The sequence below is a fragment of the Urocampus carinirostris genome, chromosome 19 (genome assembly GCF_059441175.1).
Source record: "Urocampus carinirostris isolate Australia breed hairy pipefish chromosome 19, RoL_Ucar_1.0, whole genome shotgun sequence".
In the NCBI taxonomy this organism is placed as follows: domain Eukaryota; kingdom Metazoa; phylum Chordata; class Actinopteri; order Syngnathiformes; family Syngnathidae; genus Urocampus; species Urocampus carinirostris.
The window spans coordinates 17,440,516-17,462,537 of NC_142367.1; the positions used below are offsets into that span (position 1 = coordinate 17,440,516).

The 22,022-nt window shown below is 40.3% G+C and overlaps 2 protein-coding genes across 3 annotated transcripts; both read left to right on the forward strand.

Annotated features, from left to right (window-relative positions):
* Positions 1-254: 254 nt before the first annotated feature.
* LOC148347537 (uncharacterized) lies at positions 255-10,153 on the forward strand. 2 transcript variants are annotated; one of them, XM_088324057.1, is made up of 8 exons: positions 255-469; positions 5,501-5,592; positions 5,667-5,703; positions 6,637-6,738; positions 6,866-6,961; positions 7,318-7,428; positions 7,684-7,807; positions 7,937-10,153. In XM_088324057.1, exons 4-8 carry the CDS (start codon positions 6,706-6,708, stop codon positions 9,922-9,924), a joined length of 2,352 nt encoding a protein of 783 aa, XP_088180183.1. In that variant the 5' UTR covers positions 255-469; positions 5,501-5,592; positions 5,667-5,703; positions 6,637-6,705; the 3' UTR covers positions 9,925-10,153. The 2 variants fall into 2 exon arrangements, with proteins under 2 accessions (XP_088180183.1, XP_088180182.1); XM_088324056.1 differs by having other exon boundaries at positions 5,501-5,703.
* Positions 10,154-10,843: 690 nt separating this feature from the next.
* wdr45b (WD repeat domain 45B) lies at positions 10,844-21,084 on the forward strand. Its single transcript, XM_088322913.1, has 10 exons — positions 10,844-11,093; positions 11,546-11,620; positions 13,964-14,065; positions 14,146-14,233; positions 14,306-14,400; positions 14,468-14,658; positions 17,099-17,184; positions 17,247-17,348; positions 18,191-18,312; positions 20,289-21,084. Exons 1-10 carry the CDS (start codon positions 11,027-11,029, stop codon positions 20,393-20,395), a joined length of 1,035 nt encoding a protein of 344 aa, XP_088179039.1. The 5' UTR covers positions 10,844-11,026; the 3' UTR covers positions 20,396-21,084.
* Positions 21,085-22,022: the final 938 nt, after the last annotated feature.

Consider the following 22,022-nt stretch of genomic DNA (forward strand, 5'->3'; position numbering starts at 1 on the left):
TTATGCGTAGCAATGTATTAAAAAAAATCCCGTAGAAAAATAATACAGTGTACAGAATTTAAAATGATCAAAAAGGGTTTTAAATAAGGGGAAAACATGTAACTTGACTGGCATATTATTACTATTATTGTGAACATGGTCACCATTATTCTTATTTTAGTGATTATGATACTTAATATTATCATCTTTATAATAAGTAGTATTGTTATTACGTTATTGTCCAAAAACTTAGGTAGGAACTAAAGAAGCGGAACCAGTCTCCCACCCGAGATCCGTCGGAATGTTGATCCTGGCGTAACGCTAAGCCACCGTTGACGCACAAAGCTCCGTTTCCTGTGGTGTTTTGTTACGCTTGTTGTTTAAAATTCACCCCGAAAGAATAGCACTGACTCGAAAAAGATAAGTTATATTCCGATTGTGGTGTAATGTGAAGCTCTTAGGATGGACGAAGTTCCCCCCGAGCAGGCCGGTAAGTCCGTACCGGGTGAGTCCAGCTAGGCCGCAGCGGGGCGCGCGGGAATAGCATTGCTAGCTTATGTCGGATTTCAACTAGTGGTTCAAACTCTTAATACGCGTGGTAGCCGCGTGGAATACTAATTTATTTAACACTTTTTAGTTGCTTTTACTTTTGGGCGAGTTTTCTTGAAAGGGTCTTGTAAGTGTCATATTGAGTGGCTGCTGCTTTATTAGGCACATGCTAAGATTAGCACATAAAGCTGACTCCTTCCAAGTACGTAAGTCGTCTTCGAGATCATATTTATTGCTCCCATTAATGTAAATATAAGATTCAAAATGGATTTATTATCAATTAAATTGTTTTGTGGTTGTGCTGTGTATGTTAGGCGTGGGGCGGCTAGTTCACATTTCTCTCAGTTTGTCATGATACGATAAACTTGTACTGCATACAGTATTGAGTAGGGGTTACCAATGTGTGGCCCGCGGGCACCAGGAAGCCCCCTAAGAACATTTTAGTAGGCCGTGGATTAGTATCTCTCCAGAGCTGGATCATTGTGATTTTCTTGGAAACTTCCATGGGTAATCATTGCAATGTAATGATCAGTGTGTTTTAACACATACGAAGCAGATGTTTTCGCTTGACCTTACTCTAGAGTTAATGCTGAGTAAAAATCAAAGAAGCTTCAACTTACTACAGTGTTAATGCTTGTTACAATTAGTTCAGCTTCAACTCAATCCAGAGTTAAAGCTGGTTGAACTGAAAATAGCTTTAATTCACTCTGGAGGTAATGCTGAGTTAACTCAAAGTAGCTTTTACCCAATCCAGAGTTAATTTTTGTAAAACCAAAACGGCTTCGAGTCACTCTGGGGGTAATGTTTGTAATATTTATAAGCAGCTTTAACTTACTCGAGTTAATCCTGGGTCAATTTCTTATTCCCTTTAATTCACTTAGATTTTAATGCTTAGCTCTTTGGGAGGTCTTCATTGACTGAAAAGCGCTATATAAACCATATATAGCCATTTACCATGGTTTACCGGGGGTTTCTTAACCCTACCTTTATTAATTACAACCTGTTAATAATACAAAAACAACATGCTAGCAACAGAGGACTAACATAAGCTGTTATATTTTATATCAAACATCTAGCCCTTTGCACTAATCAGTAACAAACAGCTTTATCAACGATGACCCTATATTTAATCATTTATTAAGTCAGATAACAACTCAGTGTTTAGTATTATGTAAACGAGTAAGGTGTTATTCGATATTTTATTATTTTACTTTTATGTTTGTTGGTGATGCTCAGTAATGGAAATTTGAGGCCTTAACTGAGAAAGTAAAATGTTTGGCTCAAAATTGAAAATAAAACAGAAACACCCTATTTTGCAATTACTTGACAAACAAATTGTACGATGAGAAATACCTGGCAGGTATATTACTAGTCTCTAATCTTAATGTTTTATAAAATTATCTTAAAACAGACAAAACTAAGCTTTCAAGTAATTAAAAAAACAGTTGGACAACAAAGAGATGCACAAGAAAGAATGGGGGAGATAAAAGGCAGATAATAATACAAGCAAGTTTTCAGTATTTTGATTGGAGCGGCTGCTTATATTGAAAAATAAATCTCTCGTAAGTGTTACATTGGACAATCTTTTCCTTCCTATTTTAATTACAGTATTTAAATTTAAAAAATTTTTGTCATGTATTTTCCATACATAAGGCGCACCGGACTACAAGGTGCTCAACAGTGGGAACACCAACAAAACAGTCAGATAGTTCTTATTAACCCCTTAACGTTCCGACGGCTCCGAAGAAGCAAATTTGTGTTTCAGGCACGTACGGACACAGTGTCTATACGAATTCACCACCATTAAGAAGGTTAAACTCTTGGGATTCAAGAAATGCCTACAATTTCTTAATTTTTATTTTCTTTTTCGCTGAAGACTGTGTGGGCAGCAATGTAAGAATTTAACTGTGCAGGGAAACATGGTTCTTTACTGTGCATATGACAATAAACAATTTGAATTGGAAAAATAGATTCATAACAGAAACATCAAGATCAGTCTGAAACAAGATACTGGGAGAATATAAAGCTGGGGTAGCTCACCAAAGTCATCTTGCAGCCATCACGTTCAATAATAATACGCAACCATGGTCCTCTTACATCCGTGAGTGTAGTAAACCCAACTGTCAAAAAATGTACACACTCCAAAACACGCAATAATGGCGACAAATAAAAGAAAAAAATCCGCAGAGAAGCATCTGCATTGATGGACATTGCTTGTTGCTAGCGGTCTGTTTAGCCCCATAATTCCTGTTTACGAATACAGACTAGTAAAAAATATTTTCTCCATGCCGTAGAGCAACCTAACTGTGATTCACATTCATCTTTTTCAGCCAATAGCAGGCTTTGTTTTTTTCCCGCCTATGCAAGCTTGTTAATGCTAAAAAGGACCCGCCTCCTTTACCTCTGAATAACTTTAGCCAATAGTGACCGATTGACACACTGTATAGGAATTGAAACGCCGGTGTATATACTGGACTGTCTCAGAAAATTAGAATATTGTGATAAAGTTCTTTATTTTCTGTAATGCAATTAAAAAAACAAAAATGTCATACATTCTGGATTCATTACACATCAACTGAACTATTTCAAGCCTTTTATTATTTTAATATTGCTGAATTTGGCTTACAGCTTAAGAAAACTCAAAAATCCTATCTCAAAATATTAGAATACTTCCTCAGACCAAGTAAAAAAAATAATTTTATAACAGCAAAACTAAATCAAACATTTGAAAATGTCCATTGATGCACTCAGTACTTGGTTGGGAATCCTTTTGCACGGATTACTGCATCAATCCGGCGTGGCATGGAGGCAATCAGCCTGTGGCATTGCTGAGGTGTTATTGATGCCCAGGATGCTTCGATAGCGGCCTTCAGCTCATTTGCATTTGTAGGTCTGGTGTCTTTCATCTTCTTCTTAACTATACCCCACAAATTCTCGATGGGGTTCAGGTCAGGGGAATTAGCAGGCCAATCAAGGACAGTGATGCCATGGTCAGTGCACCAGTTACTGGTGGTTTTGGCACTGTGGGCGGGTGCCAGATCATGCTGGAAAATGAAATCCTCATCTCCATAGAGCTTTTCAGCAAATGGAAGCATGTAGTGCTCTAAAATCTCTTGGTACACAGTTGCATTTACTCTGGACTTGATGAAACACAGTGGACCGACACCAGCAGCTAACATGGCTCCCCAAACCATTGCTGACTGTGCGAACTTCACACTGGATTTCAAGCAACTTGGATTTTGCTCCTCTCCAGCCTTTCTCCAGACTCTGGCGCCTTGACTTCCAAATGAAATGCAAAACTTGCTTTCGTCTGAAAAGAGGACTTTGGACCACTCTGCAACTGTCCAGTGCTTCTTCTCCATAGCCCAAGTCAGACGCTTCTTCCGTTGTCTTGAGTTCAGAAGTGGCTTGACCATGGGAATACGGCTATTGTAGCCCATTTCCCGGACACGTCTGTGAACTGGGGCTTTTGATACCTGGACTCCAGCTTCAGCCCACTGTCTTTGAAACTCCCCCAAATTCTGGAAGCGGCTCTTCTTCACAATTTTGTTAAGGCTGCGGTCATCTCTCTTGGTTCTGCAGTGTTTCCGGCCACATTTTTCCCTTCCGACAGACTTTTTGTGGATATGCTTTGAAACTGCACTCTGTGAACAGCCTGCTCTTTGAGAAATTTCTTTTTGTGTCTTACCCTCCTGATGGAGGGTATCAATGATGGTCCTCTGGACAGCAGTCAGATCAGCAGTGATTTAGTTTACTGAACCAAGCTGAGTGTTTTTAAGGCTCAGGAAACCCTCGCAAGGTGTTTCGAGTTAATTAGATGATTCAGGTGATTAGTTGAATAGCCTACTTGTATACTTTTTCATGATATTCTAATATTTTGAGATAGGATTTTTGAGTTTTCTTAAGCTGTAAGCCAAATTCAGCAATATTAAAATAATAAAAGGCTTGAAATAGTTCAGTTGATGTGTAATGAATCCAGAATTTATGACATTTTTGTTTTTTTAATTGCATTACAGAAAATAAAGAACTTTATCACAATATTCTAATTTTCTGAGACAGTCCAGTATATATATATATATATATATCCCAGCATACATTGCAGACCACTTCGCTTACGGGGGACAATCGAGTCGGCGGTGCTTGCCTTAGTTGAGAGACCTTTGCGACTCAATATTGATCCATATTATAAGACTCACTGTATTACAAGGTGCATGGTCAGCTTTTGAAAAAAATTGAGGCTTTGAGGTGCGCCTTGTTGACGTGAAAATACGGTATATATTTGTTTGAGCATTTTAGCTTTTAATGGACAGGAGAATACATAGTGACACAAAAACAAGAGTAGGAGGGAGTCGATGATGAGTATTTGCCCCAATGGCACAAACAAGTCACACTTGCATATGTGTAAAGTACAATAATACAAGAGCTCCCGCTGATCCTCGAAAGGTCTTAAAAGGCATTGAATTCTTTATTCCAAAAAATGAGGCTTTAATTGGCAATCCAATGTTCAAAGGGTTTACAAATGGGAACAAATTACCAAGATTTATATTTGTTTGAACTAAAAACATTTAGTCACAATTGTCTTTTACTGAGGATCCATGAAGTACTGTTCACTTTTTCATTGTTTTTCCGTGTCTATGTGCCATGGTTTTCAGAGAGAACGTTTTCAACTGGGCCAAAATGTGTTTTGAAAGTATTGACTCGGGGACAAATAGATTGAAGGTTACACCCAAATTAAGTGTTAATGGATCAAAACAGCTCGGTTCTAATGAGTATGATTTTTTAGTGTTTACATGTAAACATTAGATTTTTTCAGAAAGTTGTGCCGGATTTCAATGTATCCCTACTTAAACTCTAAATATGAAAACAATATTTTGTATTGTTATGCTTATTCCTTCACACAAAACCTTTGAAATGAACCATAAATCGATTGACGTCCTAAGACAATTATTTTTGTTGGTGCATTTCCCTGCAGGTTCATCTCTGCCGTTCCCTCCTCTGCGCCTGCTGGTTCCATCAATTCGTTTGATTTCTGCAGCTATATGGCAGACGATAGAGCACAAGACCGTATCCGATTACGGATTGCTAGAGGAGTTTGTGATAATGGTCACTGAGATCGTTCCTCAACTCCTCTCCACCAGGCAACGCGCGGAACTTATTTTGGGCCTGAGAGCACGGGTAAGAAAAGGACCCTGCCGTAGATGCTGCAAATTGCTCCGGAACTTATTAAAATGAGCGGGATCGTTATCTGGCTCCTGTTGAGTTTGCAAATGAGCTGATCATTTATAATCATGCTGTGTTGAAAAAGACATGAAAAATTGCAGGAACACTCATTTTAAATGACCAAGATTAAAATGAAACAACAGAAATAATCCAAATTGAGAGATTTGATCTATGTGTTTATTTTTTAACTCTAAGATGGCCTCCTGATTTTGTACATTTGATACTTTAAAAAAATCTGCTCATATGGAAATTGAGGGGAGTAAAATGTACTTGCATACATTTAACTACATATACACTTTGAACACTTGAATAAGATTCATTCATTCATTATCTGCACCGCTTATCCTCAGTAGGGTCGCGGGGGTGCTGGAGCCCATCCCAGCTGTCTTCAGGCAGTAGGCAGGGGACACCCTTAACTGGTTGCCAGCCATTCGCAGGGCACACAGAGACAGACAACTCACTTGCTCATTCACATCTAGGGACAATTTGGACCGGGCAATTAACCTGACATGCATGTTTTTGGAATGTGGGAGGAAACCAGAGTGCCCGGAGGAAACCCACACAAGCACAGGGAGAACATGCAAACTCCACACGGGAAGGTTCGATCTCATGACCTCAGAACTGTGCCGCACACGCGCTGCTTGAATAAGATTCATTTTATTATTTTGCCAAAGAGCGCACCTTATGATTTAAAATAATGTAATTTGTTGTGTGGTGGATCGTTTGCTTCCATACATGTTGCTGGTGTTCTTAATCCATCGACCAACTAGCCAGTCGGGATGCAGAACACATTGCTTGATGCAAACCTGTGAAGTTGCAAGACAGTTAAAAGTAAACCACATCATTGCAAGGGTTCAATGTATTCTATTATTTCTTCTGTGATTGTAGCTGATCCTTGAGCTGTGTCGCTCGGAGGAGACTGCAAACATCGAGACTATTCAGCCTCACCTCGATCGAATGCAACATTTTCAATCACTGTGGAAAGTCAAGGTGAGTGGCAACGTTGACGTCAACTATTAGTGGTGGCACATGTTTTGTCTATGTGCACAGCTACTTATTAGTCTTATCATATTTATGTTTTTCCTCTGACCTTCGTCCCTTGATTGATTTTGTGCAGACCGAACATGCAACAAAAGACATTTCGGACTCTCGTTTTATGAGCCTCGTGCAAAACTTGTTGAGGAATTCGCAAGAGAGGGACAACTTTTTTCAGGTGAGTGAGTGATATTAATTGAAAAACGGTTGTTCCCTTACAGTGAAAATCAATGGAATATTTAACAGACATTTATTAGATATTTTAATGTAACTATGACGTTCGTGTTAATTGAGCAGTCCAAATTGTCCCTAGGTGTTAATGAGCGAGTGCGTTGTCTGTCTCTGTGTGCCCTGTGACTGGCTGGCAACCAGTTCAGGGTGTCCCCTGCCCACTGCCCGAAAATAACTGGGATGGTCTCCAGCACCCCTGCGACCTACTGAGAATAAGTGGTGCAGATAATGGATGAATATGTCTGTCATTTGTTTGACTTTATTTAGCATTTTTGTAAACTGATTTGACTTGTCTGTGTGCAGGATGTTTTCCCTGAAGACTTTGGTCCCACCTATGACAAAGCAATCCAGACATTGATGTGGTTGTTTCTGTCCAGGCTCGAAAAGCTTATTCCAAGTCAGTCCCTCCAGCAGGTAGGTCAAGTTAATTGTATTGTAATGCCATGATATAATTTTTTTACATAAAATAATGATCAGCCTAGAAAAAATGCACGATTATCTGCCTGATTGTTTATTTAATTAAGTAGCAAAAGTGTACCGTTTCCACCCATAAATTGACTGCTCTACTTTTGGGTCTTTTGAAATCCTGCATTTGGTCGGTTAACAAAATTATCACTTTTAAAATGCAAACACACGAGTGAATGTTTTTTCTTCCTCATTTTTGGTCAGATCGCGTCGTTGCTCAGTGATTCCTCTTCTGTGCTGAGGGAGTGCATGGAATCTCCCACCACGCCGCAAGAGCTCAAGAGCGTATTGGACACTCACAAAGACCTCAGCCAGTTGGAGGATGTTGGTAAGTATTCAGCATTATGTTCAAATATTTTTGCTAGTGATTTGTGAAAGGTTAAAATGATATTATACATGTGACTATTTCCAAATGTTTCTTGGATGCGTCTTAATTTTATGATCCTCCTATTTCCAGAATCCTGTGATGTGGATAGCGGCATCTTGTCCGCTCTGTGTCTCCCCCCTGCGGAGAGGGATGCAGTCATGAGTCAGCGAGCGGGAACGGATCCAGAGAACAGCGAAGCTTTTACGGACTGCCCGGAGATGGAAGTCGAAGATGACAACAAAATGCTGTTTTCAGCAGATGGCGAGCAAAAGCCGTGGTTGGGAATTGGTCAGGAAGAGAAACCGGAAACGGAACCTGCTCAAAAAGCGAACGGTGGAAATGATGGCAAGACTGAAGACCATCACCACCACAATTTATCTGAAACACTAATCATTGGCGAGGACGGCAAGGTCACAGTGCTTGACAGTGTACCCAAGACGCCCAACAGGCGCGGGAGGAAAAAGAAGCGCCTCGACCATCAAAATTTCCAAAAACCAGCCGTGGCGGAGGATCCCAATTTGGACTTGCTAAAGAGGCCGGTGCGAAAGAATCGCGGGCTCAAAATGAAGCGTCTCCTGTCGCAATGGAGAAAGTCGGGCCGGACTACAAACAGCGACGCTAGTGACGACAAGTATTCCGACTCTCTCAAAGGCGACGACTTGGACGACCGCACGTGCAACGTTTGCGGCAAAGTGGTGACCCAGGCCAAATTCTTGGAGCGCCACATGAGTCAGCACGCAGACCAGTTGACATACTCTTGCACCGTGTGCCAGAGAAGTTTCAAGCATTTTCGCTTCTTGCAGCAACACAAATGCCAAAGCGACGCCACCGAGAAAGAGAACGCGGAGGGGGTGCGGGAAAATGACGACAAGAGCTCTGCCCTCATTTGCGAGCCGGGAAGCGATGCGCTGCCTGTCGACAGCACCGGGGATGACCCCGACTACTTGCCCGGCGGGGAGAGGAGATCTTCCAAAGAGTCCGGCCAGAGAAGCCCCGACGACACCAAAAGTCTCCTGGACGGCCCCTTTTATTGTCCCCACTGCAGCGTGGAGTTCAAGTGCAAGCAGACGTTCCGCTTCCACCTGAGGAACATCTGCTACAACGAGCAGCAGGTGGACCCCGACCGGCCCGAGGACGTCCGACACTGTTTTCGCTGCAACGAATGCGACAAGGCCTTCAAGTACAAGTCCACTTTGGACTCTCATAAGCAGACGCACAATCCGCTCTACTGCGAGGTGTGCATGAAACTGGTTCGCGACCCAGAGGCGCTGGCCATGCACAAGGAGTCGCACACGCCCTTCCAATGCAACCAGTGTGAGGACAACTTCCCCGTCTTCAAGGCCTTGCACAAGCACTACATCGACGTGCACAACCCCAGCGAGCCTTTCACGTGCACGCACTGCCAGACCACCTTCGCCAGCCTCAAACGCTTCATCCGACACGAGTGGAAGCACACGGGCTACCAACCCTTCCAGTGCGCCCACTGCGCCAAGCGCTTCCGCTCCTACTCTGACCTGGTGGAGCACCAGAAGAAGCACACCAAAGCGTACCCGTTCCTCTGTTGGGAGTGCGGGAAAAAGTTCCGGCACGGTGTCACCCTCACTCGACACGTGGAACGCGTGCACCACTCGGGGGAGATCCTCAGCGACAAGGCCCTGCCCACCTACGACTGCGACAAGTGCAGCAAGAGCTTCACCTCCAGGCGCTGTCTCCTCAAGCACGACAACTTCCACCACAAAGGCATGCGTTTCCCCTGCGAGCATTGCGGCAAGGGCTTCTTCGGCAAGGACGCTCTGGTCAGGCACACGCTGATCCACACGGGCGAGCGACCTTTCAAATGCGACGACTGCGACAAGTCCTTCCGCTCGTCGGCCGAGCTGAAGATCCACCGGCGCTACCACACGGGAGAGCGGCCCTTCAAGTGCAGCATTTGCGAGAAGGGCTTCGTCCAGTCCTGCTTCCTCACGCTGCACATGCGAACACACACCGGAGAGAGGCCGTACGTCTGCAGCATCTGCAGCAAAGCCTTCTCCAGTTTACACGGCCTCAAGCGACATCGCAGGCTCGTCCACGCGTAGCTTGAGCAAACGTGGACTCAAAAAAAAAAAGCATGACTTTGCGAGCCTGTGGCTTTAATTGTTTATTGGTTAAGGGCGGAGAGGTTTAACTCACTTGGTGAGCTGTAAACAAGGTGTATAATGCGTACATAACGTAACTGTAATTTTTACAGACATGTTTGCTGTAGGTTAGTTTGTGCAAATAATAAAACTATAACTTTGGCAATAAATTCGTTTTTCTTCAAACAAATTTACTGTTATTTCTGTTTATTATAAGGTTGGTGTGTGAAACATTGTTGGGAAAAAGCGTTGTTCGGCCGCCTATTGATTTCGATTTTTTTTTTGTGTAAACAAGATTGACTTAACAGTATGCGCAGTACCTTTTGACGTATATCGGTGAACTTGTAGCTACCGGCGTCAATTTCTGGTTTGATTTAGTCTAATTTGTTAGGACATTTTCGAGTGGAGTTAATCTTGTGCGCTATGTTGTACAATTTCACATTTATTATGGTTCCTGTGCCCTTAAGAACAGATTTGCATTTTTCCTTCAGACTGATATAAAATCGTTTGCTTTAAAAAAAAAAACTGCCCAGTTGGCTTACTTTTACTTTATTTTGGTTTAATTCAATGGACGAGTAAATGTTTCAACTCATATTCACAATATGTCATGAAAATAACATTTAAGTTATGAAAGCTAAAACAAGTATAACTTTTCTAATATTTGATAACATTTGAATGACAAGCCATTAATAAAACAATACAGTCAATTTTACAATGTAGTTTTAACCGTTGCGAATCTATTTTAAACGTAAGTATAAGACGCACGGAGAATTAATCATTTGATGAGCTCACACACCGTGCTCTAAAGTTAGCAACCGGAAGTTAGATTCCTCCCATTTGTAAATACAGACGCGACATCTCTTATTTTGGTAACGTCGAAAAATTACAGGAAGTAGCTTTCCGTCAACTCGAAACAGGATCCAGCCTCGGTCGGCGTCGCCTCCTTCATGCAAACCGGAGCGACGATGACGTTAGCCGGCTAGCTAAGTAGCTAGCTACGCGTTTTGTTTTCATTTTTGAGCAGACAACATATTTTTAAAATTGTCTCACCCGCTGTGACACGATGAACTCACTTTTGTCCAACCCTCAAGGGAACGGGCTCCTTTACGCCGGATTTAACCAGGACCACGGTGAGGAAGGGAGCTTTTTTTCCGTTAACATCCGGGTAACATCTCCTATGCTAAGCTAACACTGCTAACGTTGTGATTTTCTTCTACAATTAACGACATTTACTATATTTTACCCACCTTCTATACTTTCTAAGATAACTATCGTGCTCGCTTAACTATTTTGAATCTTAAAACGACAAACACTCAGCGTTTCTCTTGTTAGCCATGGTAGCCCGGGCTTGCAACTGCTGTCGTTTACGAGCTCGACGGCTAATATTATAGTTTGTTTTCTTTGAGGTTGATGCACGGAAATAAATTGTTGGAAGCATTGCATTCGGATTTACAATTATTTTATTATGTATTATTTATTGTTTTTAATTGTCTCAATTCCTGCCAATTATATTCTATTTTTCTATCATTACAAATATTCTAGCGACCCCAGTAATTGATACTACTAATATTGTCCTTCTCAGGGTGTTTTGCCTGTGGAATGGAGAATGGATTTCGGGTTTACAACACAGATCCCCTCAAAGAGAAGGAGAAACAAGGTAAAAACAAAGAAATGCCTGAATAAAAGTTCTTAGTTTCAACAAATCTCAACAGTCACATAAAGATGAGGTGTGTGTGTGTTACTCATCAAGCCCACATGGGAAAAAATTACCAATTTAGAATTAACTTGTTAAGTGTATGCAACGTGTGGTAAAAACAGCAGCCTCTATGGACAATATTCACAGAAATCATGATAATAAGAGTTAAAGTTGTCATTGTTGAAAACAATTAGTGTTATTCTAAAACCCTCTTCACTTTTTGTAGATACATTTTAGTGTTTGTGTCCAAAAATTCTCCGTTTCGCATTGTCATTAAGCATAAGTCGAACTTAATTTATATTGCACTATAAATATGCAGCTAAAAGTGCTGTGGAAATAAAACATACATAGTAGTATAGCTCCTAACTTCCTCACAAACACACTCAACAACAACAGAACCATGTTAAATGTCATGGTTGGGCCCAGAGAACTTGTGAGGAAAATTTATTTAAGAGATGAAACGTTCTTGCTCAGAAATGAGAAAAATGTTAACTGGATTGCAATTTTGCAGAGAAAAGTTAGATAATTCTGAAAAATAATTCAGGTTAAATGCAGTAACATCAGAATGATACAAGATAACTCAACAATTGTAGTGCAAAAATGAGAATTAGGTCTTGCTAGTGACTTTTTATTTTCCAAATGACATTTGAAGGAAAAAAAATTAGATTGCATTGTTGAAAAAAAGGGTGATTTCAAAACGATTTGAGCCCCAATGTATAATATTTGATCCTGAGGTGGCACTGTGTTGTTTGGTATGAGCGAGATCCAGTGATGCACGACACAGCATGGCGGAAGGATGCCTGACAAACATGGCGCCGATCTAAGGGATTCCATGGTGTAAAAGAAAGACAAATGTAATAATATTGGTATGATAGTTCATGTAATTGTGCCAAGTATTCATATCAATGTTTTTTTTTTTTGGGCTGGATGAGTTATTTATACTACTCGGAAGTGCTAAATATTACACACTATCCCTTTAAATAAGTGAAATTAGCCCAAATGTATGACTTCTACTTTCTAGACAGGATCTAGTTTGTTTTTTTTAAATCACATTTTGCATTGCTTAACATTATGCATCAATGAGATGACACGAGCATTAGCGGCTAGCGTTCGTGCCCACTACAGACGCTGCCCGACTTAGGAACGAGTTCCGGACGATCGTTTGTAAGTTGAATTTGTTCGTAAGTTGCTTCTGTGCTATATTTTGTATGTTTAAGGTTTATACAAGTATGTTTAAGGCTTCTAGAAGTAACCTGTATTGTTTTGTATTAAAAAATAAACATTTCATAAGATAATATGCTCTATAAAGATTGATCAAGTTGTGTTTAACTTACTTTTGGAAGATGTACTTCAAGAGGTCCTCCTCCATGGTAGAGCGTGGACAAAAAAAAAGCAATCCAACCATTTTTTCTACCGCATTAAGCTTCCTTATTCCACTTTCATTTCAAAAGAAATGCTCGCCACTTTACACCAACCATATTAAATGGATGCACGATACAGTAAACAATAAAAATGTCAAAGTTCTTAGCACACTGGAGATACAGTATAGAATGCTTACACACGAAATAGGAAGAGGAAGCTGGATTTCTTCTTTGGGGTGGATGCTGGCTGAGCTCTCACAGCGCCACTCGCAGTAGTGGCGGAAAGGACCACTTCAGTAATGTCCTATGCTCAGAAAAAGGTGCACACTATACAAAATCTAACTTACAGCGATGTCCGGATATTTTTCGACATCCCCCAAAAATGTTCGTATCTACTGTATTTTTTAAGTCGAATGGTCGTAAGTAGGGGAGCGTCTGTATACAAACATCAAGATTCATAGTTAAAGTCCATTAAAATATAATTAGCTGCAAAATTATTCAGCATTAATTTTTAAATTGAAGTTAGCCAACAAAGTGATGCTTTCGGCTAATGCGGTTACGTTAGTGAAACTTGGCGAATCTTTTCCTCACGTGGTTAGTATGTGCCTTGCCATTGTTTTTCTTTTTTAATATGTCATTTAGAATAAATTCTCCGTAACTGTACATGTGTTTTAAATTTAACTTTCAGAAGTTTCAGTGTGTAATGCCCTGACTAAGCTAGTAGTCACTCGGCCGAAAAAGCAGAATTGTCCCCTAAAATGCTGACTCTGTTTGATCCATTTCAGAGTTCCTTGTTCCTTACGCCAGTTTTGCTAGTTGAGAGGCACATAATAGTTATATTTTTTCATTTTATTTTGGAAAAAAGGGAAAATGTGATGATTTATTTTGACAGTTTTTTTTTGTAGCAGTGGTGTTAACATGGAAGCATTCTGTCCATTTTTAGAATTCATGGAGGGCGGAGTAGGCCACGTGGAGATGCTTTTCCGATGCAACTATCTGGCTCTCGTGGGGGGAGGAAAGAAGCCCAAGTACCCAACCAATAAAGGTGCCATTTTCTTGAGAGAAAAACTCAACACGACATTTTACTGACCTTGTTAACTGAAATATTGATGATTTCCTCCCTAGTCATGATCTGGGACGACCTCAAGAAGAAGACAGTCATTGAGATCGAGTTTTCCACAGAAGTCAAAGCGGTGAAGCTTCGTCGAGACAGGTGCCATCCTTCAAACACTACTCAGTATAATAGTGCAAAGACGTTTAAAGGGATTGATATTTTTGTACTCAGGATTGTGGTGGTCCTGGACTCCATGATCAAAGTGTTCACCTTCACCCACAACCCCCATCAATTACACGTCTTTGAGACCTGCTTCAACCCCAAAGGTCCGCCCCCGCCCGTTCATTCCGGGTTCTGTCTCTTTGATTTGAACCCTTTCTGTTTTTTCTTCAGGTCTGTGCGTGCTGTGCCCCAATAGCAACAATTCCCTGCTGGCCTTTCCCGGGCTGCATTCGGGTCACGTTCAGATCGTGGACCTGGCCAACACAGAGAAGCCCCCGGTAGACATTCCGGCCCATGAGGGGGCGCTGTGTTGCATCGCACTCAACTTGCAAGGGACCCGGATAGCCACAGCGTCGGAGAAAGTAGGTGGTTGGGCTAAATCTGTGGTTCTCAACTGAATCGACCCCAGGACCCACCGCGATTACAAGCCACAATCTGAGTCAAGTAAAAAAAAAAAAAAAAATCCACCTATTAAATTAATTAAATGAAAGGATTTGCGTTATTTATATCTTTCAGGAATACCTTCTTTTCTCCATTCTCTAAAATTTGTTTCTGAGCAAGTGTAGTAATGAGGTACACAAAGTATATTACTCGTGATTCCATATGTGAGCTCTTACAGCAATTTTAGTGCCTTATAGTCCGTTGCGCCTCATATTTAAAAAAAAATGCATGAAAAAAAAAAACTATTTTTTTTGGGTGTTGCGGAAAATACGGTACGGTCACATAAAAAAGGATTAGTAAAACCAAAACGAAATCAGGTCATATTATTACCATTTAAAGCTTGATGAGCTGCCGTTTTAATGAAATCAAAAGGGTTCACTTCAGTGGCTTTGTATTCAAGATAATAAAAACCATAGCTCTCATATTCTCCGCTGCTGTATCTGAGCTTAGCCATGCTCAACATGTGTAAACAAATGGCATCGGTCTTTTTCTGTTGAGTACAATAGCGGGTGTCGACTTGCAATTGTAGGGAATTGTCTATATCTACCATTTAATTGTATTACCATCAGTTGGTTTTTCAATTTTCTTAGCATGATTTTGCCGGGGCAAACACCCGCGACCCTCTGAAAACATTTCCGCAACACACTTTTGAGTCCTGGCCCACTTGTTGAGAAACACTGGGCTAAATGACCATGTCAACTCATTCACAGACGTTTGACGCTTTTAGGAGATACAAATAAGAGTAATGCTATAAAAATGTCATCACAGAAATATTGTGATAATAGTCAAACATCATGATATTGTCAATATTACAATCTGAACCATAGGCTAGGACTAAGCTAGTGATTTAAACTCATTCACTGCCATTGATAAATATGGACGTCATATGCAGTACATTAGTATTAATACATGAAAATGATAAATTATGAATTCCAGGTAAATTCAATTAAAACTGTTGTAAATCTACTGCATTTTAACGACCATTTTGGTTGTATTTCTGCTTCTATCAAAAAATATTGCGCACCGGCTCACTAGGCGCGAGTGCCAAATAACCGCCTAACAACCTCACAGACAAGCATACAAGTGTGCATATTAGGAAAATGCAGCGTGAGCAAAACTGAATTTTGCTGTGATTTATTTAAGAATTGATTCCAAAGTAAAACACTTGGATAAAAACTTGTCGGAGCTGGTTCTTCAGCTGTCTCCACAGGCAAACCTTCGATTTATCAATCACCAAACCTCTTGCGACTTCACGTAGCATAATGATCAACACACGAAGGCAGACAAAAACACGGAGAGCATTTAATGGAAGGAAAGTGAGGTTTTGGATTTAATTCATATTTGGAGGGGACAACTCTCTCCAGCCTCCAGGAGCACAATAACTTTCAAAATGCTAGATACGCTACGGTGTTAGCATCCATGAGCACTTCCGCGAACAATGTATTGTGTGCGATGTGATGTCATGCATTCTCCTCTGGCGATCAAATGGAAGAAGCTTAAAAGTCATAGGAAAGACACAGAAGTGGCATTTAGTTGGAAATGTGAACAATCTCTCAAAAATATCCGATTTCCCCTAAAATGATGGCAGTATCGACTCAACCAAGGCTCAGACCGGTGACCTCCCAGTCAAGTACTTCCCTCCATTCAGGACATTGGCCAGAAGCGCTGCCTATCCCATGCTAAGAACATTATCGGGGACCCCTCTCACCCCCATCATGGACTGTTCACTCTGCTAGCCTCTGGGAAGAGGTACTGCAGTGTGCGGTGCAGGACCACCAGGTTCCGCAGTAGTCTAGTCCCCCTGGCCATTAGACTGTTAAATGGTCAATCTAACATATACTGGTAGTTAACCTAAATCTAAACGGCTGCTAATTTGACTTTTTGCACTACTGGCAGTTCTTTATAGCTTGCCACTCCTTGCACAATTGCTCTCTGCACTATTGTACTTACAGCGTTATTGTTACAGTGTTAATGTTACTGTTTACCTGACTTGTTAACCTGACTGCCCATTTTGCACATCTGGTTAGCTACTCCTCTTGCACTATCGGCACTATGGTAAAATACTTATACGTAGCCATAATACAATACAACTTTTACTTATATCTGTACATTCAAGGAAACTGGGCGGGTCAGATGTATCGACATTTCGTTCTGTATACACGTGTACTAGAATGACAATAAAGTAGATCTGAATCTGAATCTTTATAGTAGCTGCTTGCTCGTATGCCGCCGTTGTTGTTTGTCGCATTGCATTCTGGGTGGTGACATTCAAAGTTGGCAATGGTCACTTTAGCACAGAACCATTAAATTGAAAAGAAAACTATACTGTATATTAACAAACCTTTGGGTTTTGCTCCAAAGGGGACTCTGATCCGAATTTTTGACACGTCGGCCGGTCAGCTCGTCCAAGAGCTCCGACGAGGATCTCAAACGGCCAACATTTACTGGTGAGATTGTCAAAAAGTTCCGACTTGGAGTTTTTTTTAATCCCATCTTTTGGATTTGCCAGCATCAATTTTAACCAGGACGCGTCGCTCATCTGCGTCTCCAGCGATCACGGCACCGTGCATATCTTCTCAGCCGAAGATCCCAAAAGGAATCGACAGTCCAGGTTGGTTTGCTGCCTTCCGCTGTTTTCTGAATTGTACCAGATGATAGTAGATCATTTTATCTTTGCCTGAATTTTCAGGGTTTTTATAAATGCTCGAAATCCTTGAAAATGCTTTAATTTTGATGTTGTGTTTTCAAGGGTTGAAAATTGCTTAACAAGAATTAAAATGATTACTATTGTTGCCATGTTTCTCAAAAAGTCTGCTTAAATATGATGCAGACCCTGCCTTGTGAGTTAGCTTTGCCATTTCTATTTTTCTTTATTAACTGCAGCTGGCATTAGTTTGTACGGCATTGTCCTATGAAGCGTCCTTACGGTACGGGTGCATGCTACAACCTAACAAGGCACTATGTAATGTGTATTTGTGAAAGGATTACATATCAATTATGGACATTTATTATGGGCCATGCAAACAATGAGGTGGCGCTTCCAAGTGGTAAATTGTCATGGAAAGACCTTCCTGCAACTGAAAATATAAGCTACATATTACCGTCATTTTTGCCAGGGAGATTTGTCTGAAGAATATTCACACTCGTATTATATAGATCTACAGATATATTCCCGATTTGCTAAAAATAATCATGTCTTGCCATATCACACGCAAGACTAAAAATTGCATGTGAATCACGTACGTATTTGTGACTCTGCAAAATCCATAATTTACACCTGTTCCTTTAATGATACTAGAAAAAAAAACGAACATTTGCTTTGAAAGTCTTTAAAATGTTTGAATTTGAGCATGGAAAAGGTGTACAAACACTGCACAAAGCTCGCTTCACAGGACAGGTCTTGGAGTTGTCGGCCATCTTGTAAGGTAACACTGTGTTTCCTTCCGTCCCCAGCTTGGCCTCGGCCAGCTTCCTCCCCAAGTATTTCAGCTCCATGTGGAGCTTCTCCAGATTCCAGCTTCCTTCCAGCTCGCCGTGTTTGTGTGCCTTCGGAACTGAGCCCAATGCCGTCATTGGTGAGTCAAAAGTCATCCGTTGCTAGAAAACTTGTGTTGACCAGGGTTGCAACGATGTTGACTAATTTATTAATATTATTGTTATTTTCGATCCGTCCAAAATTTTAATATTTGAATAGAGGAAGAAAAAATCCAATTCATCAGTTTATCAGAAAAATAATCAACATATTCATTGATTATATATTTTTTTAAACTTAGTTGCAGCTGTATATGTATACCTTGGTAAAGCACGGACATTTAAAGAGAATTGAACAGAACTTGCCCCGGTAAAATTCAAGTAGCTTTTAAGCCAATAGGGTTCTGATGACAGGCATTGTAAATTTCATACGCACATCAGAGATAAGATCAGGCCTAAAAAAATCCAGCCCGACTAGACCCGTGATTATTAAAGCCCAACCCAGCTTAACCCTGACCAATTAACTTGATTTGAGGGCTGACACTGAAGCAAACCATATTTTCATATTTTATTTGTGATTACTTGGGGGAGGGTGATTTTGCCTAAATCTGCCCGTCCTAGTGCTGCCGAGCATGCATATTGGAAAAAGAAACAATGAAAGATGACAGGTGGATAATTAAAAAAAAAAAAAAAAACATGAGAGAGAGAACTTCAGCGCTAACTCGAAAATAATGATTGATGTTTTAGGCCCTAATTTTGAGCTGGGCTCTGGCCGAAGTGCTTACCTCTAACGCATATATTTCACTATTAAAGAGAGCAGGCGCGTTAATTATGTCAGCCTGCAGAACAAACAGTTGTTAAACCTGTTTGATTTCAAACTGTTGAGAATCAATGTAAATTTAGTGCACAAAATTAGTTTTACTTATTGTTGGATTATTTGATTAATTTCAATAGTCCTTGACGAGTCGACTATTAAAATGGTCTTTAGTTGCAGCCCTAGTCAAAAGTCGTCCTTCAATTAACTCATTTAGTGCCACATCTTATAAATATGTTTTCTGAAGCATTGTCCGAGTGCCAAAACATAGAAAATATGTTTGTCTAATTTCTAAAAATCATTTTAAAGCCTTTGGGGCCACGAATCGATGACTATCAAGCCTCTAGGAATGATTTCAGTTTGAAAAATCACCATTAGATGGAAGGAGTGGCGTTGATCAGATTTTCGTCCACACATCAAGGAGTCATCACTGCCTAGTTTTGCTTCATGTAGTCAGCGTATGAGTGTGTGTGGGCAGCCCATATGGCAAGTACTGTATTTTTCCGACTAGAAGTCAGTTTTTTTTTAATAGTATGGCCTGGTGTGTGCTTTATACTCTGATGAGACTTATCTGTGAAATTATAAACACATACTATTTTTTATTTTATTTTTAATTGGTTTTAAAGATGACATGCATGTTTTTGGTTGTGGAATTTTATGAAATACATTCCCTCCAAAACTGCGACTCATACATGTTTTTCTTCCCTTCTTAATGATGCATTTTTTTAGCCAGTGCGACATATACTCCAGAGAGACTTGTAGTCTGGAAGATATAAGTACAAATAGTCAATCTTTTAAAGGTTTATTCTTTCGGGTAAAGAGGGATGAGGTTTTCGAGCGCGTCTTCGACCGTTATGGTGACCGAAATCATGTCACTTCCCCCGAATAATCTGAAAGGTACATGCACCGTCCATGCTGAAGTTCAGTGTTCTTCCAATCAAATGTCATTTTGCAAGAAATGTGTCCTTGTGTTTATGTAAAGAATTGTTTAGTTATCGGAGGTGTCACAAATGAAAAAAGTGAAAGTTGTGCTTAAAATGCATCCTTTCAAGATGTTTTTCCCTCAGAAGTATTTTTAGAGACAGGTATTTTCAAGAGACTTTGCAATCTTGTAGAAAGATAGAGAACAACATTTTCTGTCGGCTCTTCAAAAATGGCTCAAAATTGGCGGGTTCTTCCTATTTCAGAGAAACATCTAAAAGCAAAATTTGTATAGAAAAACTTTGCATTGTTTTGACAGCTTTTCCTGTTTTTGTGTCCAAAAAGCCATTTGCGCCGACGGAAGCTACTACAAATTCCTGTACAATCAAAAAGGAGATTGCTCTCGAGATGTTTACGCGCAGTTCCTGGAGATGACAGACGACAAAATTTGACCCCGGACTGCCGCCGTAGTTGAATCCCCTACACCCATATCCGATTGGGGTCGGAGAAATCTCTAGCACTACTCTGGAGGACGAGTGCACAGAAGGACTACAGTTCCAATGGGTGCTTACTTTTGGAACCAGACAGGCAAGGATATATTTTGACATTCTTCCTTTTCAAAACGTCTTCCGATGACTTTGCGGGAATGGCTGATTTTTTTTTTCTTTTAATTTGTATCGCCAAGTCTGATTCTGCGTTCACAAAAACTGAATATTCCTTATTTGTGTGCAGGATGAAGTCATAATTGCTTCTTTTTCATACGTTGTGCAATATGTTTTTTGCTATTTGAGTTTTGCTAAAGCCAGGTTATCACCGGGATAACGGATTTTTGTTTCAATCGTAGCACGGATCATTAAAAAAAAATAAGACGCTACTGCAAACAAATGTTATTTGTTGTAAAAATATGTCATTCTTAGTTGTGTAATTCAGTACACAATGCTACTTGCCTCACTTTGTAAGAAATACAATTAAGGGGAGATGCCATGAAAACCTCAAATCTGTTTTCGCCAGAGTTCACTTCACATTTCACACTCGTTTCACCGAATAGCGAAAAGTCATCAAGCAAATGATAAGTCGAAGATTGTAAATCGCGATATTTCAAATTGCGTTCGGGAAATAAAGTGCAGTTTTTACACTTACACATTTGGCCTTTTTGATGTAATGTACTAGCCTCGCCTAATACACATAATTTTATGAGAACTTGGTTGGTGGACAGTCCAGGAGGGGTGCTAAATGTTCTTTTCTGCTTGCCGTGAATTGATAAATGCTCAACTCGGGGAAAACTTGACGCCCGTCAATGTCCCATTTTACTTGGACATCTAATCACAGTGCAGGGGGGGCGGGGACAAACACACCTTGGCATTTGCGATCGTTTATATATAGAGGAATTAAAAGTTAATTTGGTTAACTTTGCATTTATAGAGATTTAAAATTGTTTTTTTTTTTTGATGATACAAGTTCATGAGACTCTGGTGGGACCAATGAAATCTTGGAAACCCGCCAGTGTACCTATGGCATTGGAAACGGCATACTAGATATAATTACTGCTAGTGTTATGAGTATGGGATTCCGTAGGATGATAAATGCTCTGGCTTTACATTTGTACAGTGTAGATTTTTTATCTTTTCCAACAATTTTGTGATCCAAAAACATAGACTTAAACACCTCAGAGTTTGAATTTTATGATGAGTGCAGTATCCTTATTCCTGTCTGCTATTGGTTGAATATGTTGATACACTAGGGGCTGAACTTCCTCCCATAATGCTTTTCCCTCCATTTAATATATTGTAAGCATCGTAATGATTTAGCGACTTACGGAAGTGTACTGCACAATTTATTGTCTAAACGGGAAGTAATGCCAAAGGGAGAAGCAAAAATATAACCATGGAAACAAAGTTGTGATGATCTAGAAATACAAAGGGGGCATCCATATTGCAACGCTCATTGACAATTTGGGCTATAATTGACTCATTAACTATCGGCTTTGAATTTGTGCCATCTACGGATTTATACATCGAGCCTTTATTTCTACTTAAGTAGACTGGCAATGGATTAAATAGTGTATTAGTGAATTGGTTA